At 39.1% G+C, this 4,817-nt stretch overlaps 1 protein-coding gene across 1 annotated transcript; it reads right to left on the reverse strand.

Annotated features, from left to right (window-relative positions):
- Positions 1–1,290: 1,290 nt before the first annotated feature.
- LOC311500050 (uncharacterized protein) lies at positions 1,291–3,778 on the reverse strand (the record flags this gene model as incomplete). The annotated part of the gene is made up of 3 exons (XM_084561225.1): positions 1,291–3,050; positions 3,167–3,342; positions 3,578–3,778. The coding sequence occupies 3 exons, from the start codon at positions 3,776–3,778 to the stop codon at positions 2,510–2,512; spliced, it is 918 nt and encodes a 305-aa protein (XP_084417351.1). The 3' UTR covers positions 1,291–2,509.
- Positions 3,779–4,817: the final 1,039 nt, after the last annotated feature.

The raw sequence follows: 4,817 nt of genomic DNA on the forward strand, positions 1-4,817 counted from the left end.
TCTCTCCGGGTACTCCGGTTGTCTGTCTCTGTGTTAGCCCTGCGATGGACTGGCGACCTGTCCAGGGTGTACCCCTGCCTCTCGCCCGATGACAGCTGGGATGGGCTCCAGCAGACCCCCGCGACCCCTAACAGGAATAACCGAGTATAGAAAATGAATGAATGAAATATTTGCGGAATGAGCATAGTTAATGCGGGCATGTACGTGTATATATACCAAGGGTGGTCCAATGCGACCTCCATAATGAAATGCACCAAAATTCAAAGCACCTTCTCTTAAGTGTTGAGCAACCCCATAGCACCTGCAACAGAAAATCTCTGGAGTCGCCACTGCTTTGACATTTAAGAAGAACCTGAACTTGGAAGAACCTGAACTCAGAAATGACAGCAGTTGGCAATGGTGCTGCTGGCCACTGCTTCCTACTACAACAACTAAACTAAAACTTCTACTTCCTGCCTACATGAAGCTGAATGTGTGCGTTATGTTGTTATTCATGTTAAAATATTTATGAGTCATATTTACCGATATGCAAAAGCTTAGTTTCCTGGTTTTTATCAGGAGGAAATCTAAATATCACCTTGAGGACATGCTGATCTTTAGGAAAACCACAACTACCAGAAGTGATGAACCAAAGGCTATAAACTGATCTTGTCAGACTTTACATCAATATCCAGTTTGAGGGTTTGTTTCACCAGATATTTCGTCTGATCAAGATACTAGTCTGGTGCATCAAACAACAACATGTTGTGTTTCCAGTCAGAGTTACAGTCATGATTCATGAAACCTGCTGAAGGTGTTGAGGTCTGGAAACATATCAGATATGTGGTTAATAAATATAATATGTCAGTCCATGATCAGCTGTCAGTGATTATCACATTAAGACTGTGTTTCAGTGATCAAGCTGAACAATGTCACTATCAATATCACATTATCATCATCAATATCAATCCGTCTGGGAGATTTTCTACTAAAACACCCAACTAACAAACATACATTTCATTTCATTTCATTTCATTTATTTGGCACATAAAATACAATAAAAACACAACAACAATACAAAATACATTAACAGTACGTAATTGAAGAAGGTAAGAGCATAAAGGCATGCCAGGGAAACCCCAAAAACCCTCAAGGGGCTTGTATAGGAGGGTTCCCCGAAAGAACATTTAAATTTTAATTAAAGAAAAGCAATCAAACATAGAACAGATGACAAAACAATAACTAACAGAATAAAGAATGTAGAAAGTGCTGAGTTTGTTTTCTGTTGTCATCTTTATTCACAGAGATAGAAACAGACTGAATGTTTAAACATGGAAGATGAGCAAATGAAACTATTTTCAGACAAGGAAAGCTGCTGAATGACAACCTCAAAAACAGCATCACATTTCTCTTTTCCTGCTTCTTCCTGCATGGACACACTAAAGTGATCAGAGTCCACACTGCTGTGTGAACCAATGGATGGGTTAAATGGAGAGAAGGAATTCCCCACTGAGGGATCAATGGAGGAGAAAAAGAATCACATCATATAGACCTTTAATTGAATCAATGATCAACAGCAGTTTTATTTAGCATCACTGTACAAAACCCTGGTTAGGTGTATATATCTGCTCTTATTCTATATTTTATATGGGTAGATTGAGATTTATTTTATTTTATTTTTAATTTTCTCTCACTTATGTAAGTTGGTGTGTTTATGTACAAGAGAGTAAAGCTACCGGAGTCAAATTCCCTGTATGTGCACATACTTGGGCATTAAAACTGATTATGATTCTGATTCACTTTCTAAGCAAACAGAAACTATAATAATCACACATTCAGATACACTCTTCTACTGTTGTCTCAGTGTCAGCTTACAACAGTTCGTGATCAGCTGGTTTAAAAGAAATCGATAATTGTCGTTGCATCTAACCCAATAAAATAAAAATTAATATAATGACATGGTAGAAAGGTTGAGCTATATATATTTTTTCTGTATGAAATCACTTTGATCCATTATGTTTTGGTGTTTGCACTCTTTGTGTACTTCAGTCTGTACTGAACAGAGGGCAACGTTGTAAGATACTTAATTTGCTTTTCATGTCTCCATAGCTACAGGGCTAGGGCACAAATTAAAGAACTGAGCCTCTTTCTGCAGGCTTCATCTTTGAATACCACAAATGCAGGGCCAAGAACTGGACAGACATCTGGGCCAACCCCTGACCCAGCATATATATGTGTGTGTATTTATTAATTCCTCTGGAGGCTCCAGACTGTGCAATCTTGGCTTACACTGTATTGTTACTTGTTTTCGGCTCCTATGTAGAGCATAAAAGGTTAAAAGCCAATCAAAGCTTATATATATATATGTAAAAAATCCTCTCTCCTACAGCATCCGGTACAATTACATGCACATGGTCAATGATGGAAATTTTACATAGCATCATCTGTAGGACTCAGAAATGAACTGCAGCACCACCTGCTGGCCACTGCCTCCTACTACAACAACTAAACTAAAACTTCTACTTCCTGCCTACATGACGCTGACTGTGTACATGCTGTCGTTATTCATGCTGTTCATCTGCTGATTCCTGAACTGCATTCTGCAACAACACAGTGAGGCCAGAAGCTTGTCTGTGGTTCCTTTCCTAATGAAAATGTACAAAATTAAGTCTGCAAGAGGACTCAACTTCAGAAGACTGCCAGACACAATCATGAAGCTGGAGCTCAATCTGTCTTTTCCTGCCACTAACCAAGTGACAGTGGGCAGGAACAGCAGTGTGTAAATAAGCAGCACCACGACCAAAACTGACACAATTCTTCGTTTTTCATCAGAGGGGACACTGAGGGATGTAGACAGGGCTTTAAGAGTCCCACCCAGGAAGAAGATGAACAGAGGGAGGGGGAGGAGGATGTAGGCTGCATAAATGGTGTATGTGACCTCCAAGAAACCGAAAGAATACAATGGGAGGATGAGAACAAGAGGAAGGATCCAGACTAGGACAGAGACCACCACAGAGGTCTTGATGGTTCGTCTGAATCTGTACCACAGCGGCCAGGCGATGACCAAATACCTGTAATGAAAGACAGACACACATAGACAGTCTTTGAGGAGCATCAGAATTATATACTAATAAAATGGTTACACACAGACGCAGATACACACAAACTGGATCAGACAGATAGTTACCTTTCTAGGGAGATACACACCATGAAGCCAACGCTGGACAACACACCATAATGATAAATAACAAATTTAGCAGTCGACAACTCATCAGTCATTTTAACAATAAAGCAGAGGAGCTGAATGATGTCAGAAATGAGGAGGTTGATGATGTAGACTGGAGCACCGTGATCCTTTCTGACCTGCAGGAAAACATTGGTAAAAGTAACTAAAGCAGTTGTTAACATGTTCTGAACTTCACCTCCTCCAAATATGACATCTGGCTCTGCACAGAAACTGCAATCAGAGACATTTATCCATCTAAGAACCAGATGTACCAAGACTTTTACACCTGAGACGAGTCAAAGACAATCATTTACTGACAGACTGTACACAACACATCATTATAAATACATACATCTGTTATAATGGACTCACCAGAGAAGAGAGTAAATAGATGACCACTAGGATCAAAGGAAGGCTGATGCAGATGATGACTGATGTAGAAACATATAAGATGAAGGCCTCTTTGCCATAATAGCAGCCATTAATAGTGCAGTATCGTAAACAGTTGCCATCATCGTTGTTGAAGCTGATGTTGTTTTCATCATAACTTCCGCTGATGTTGACATGTCCCATTGTTCAGTGTGAATCCTGGTGTTTGAGAGATTAGAGAGATTATCTATCTGATGTCATTCAGTCATATCCATGAAGCTTTGAGGTGTACGTTGAACACAGTATACCTTTAGTACAGTATAAATGTTGGAGTGAAGCAAGGAGGAAGGAAGAAACAACTGCAGGATAAAGGTGTTCAGTACGTATGTGAACAATCAATGATGAATGAATGAATAAATAATTTTTTTTGTCATTATTGGTGAAATTGTGTTTGCTACTGTATAAATATCAACACAAAGACCCAGACAAGTCAGCTAGATAAAATAACATCAGACTAGGACAAATAAGCCCTAATAAATAAGTGATCATTTAAAGTAGTAGAAGCAGCATAAACATGTAATATTAAAAAGTAGCTTCTATCATGAAGCCACTTTTTAATTGTAACATTAAAGTAGGAGAATATCAGAGTAGCAACATGATTCAATGACATTTTATTCATGTAGCATCAACAAGAAAACAAATTGTCTCAAGACACTTTATAAAACCTAGCCTTAAAGCCCCAGAGCAAACACGAAGGCGACGGTGTCTAGAAAAACCCAAATATAACAGGAAGAAACCTTGAGCAGGACCCAGCTCATATGGAGGGACCCATCTGCTTGATGAACAGTGTAAAAGTGGCAGTTGTAAGAAAGTTGTCAGATCTCACCTGAATGAGTTCCTCCCACTAGTGTTGGTTCTGTCCTCTGCATCTAAACAGTCTACAGCAGAATGTGACACGTAGCAGGTTTCTGATCATTTAAATCTGCTTATATGAGGAAATGACATATGAGGTCAGATGTGATTATGAAACGTACAGATGTACAGAATCATCATGAAAGACGTCAGCAGATATTCTTTCAACAAAACATCCTCCAAGAATCATTTAGAACTTCAAACTCATACAACAGACTTTCTATCAATCCAGTTTGAGGGTTTGTTTCACCTTCTTTATTATAATGTTGCACCAAATATTTCATACATCACAGAGATGCAGTGTGATCTATGAGCGGCCGTCACAACACAT

This window comes from Chelon labrosus (assembly GCF_963514085.1).
Source record: "Chelon labrosus genome assembly, chromosome: 15".
Taxonomy (NCBI): domain Eukaryota; kingdom Metazoa; phylum Chordata; class Actinopteri; order Mugiliformes; family Mugilidae; genus Chelon; species Chelon labrosus.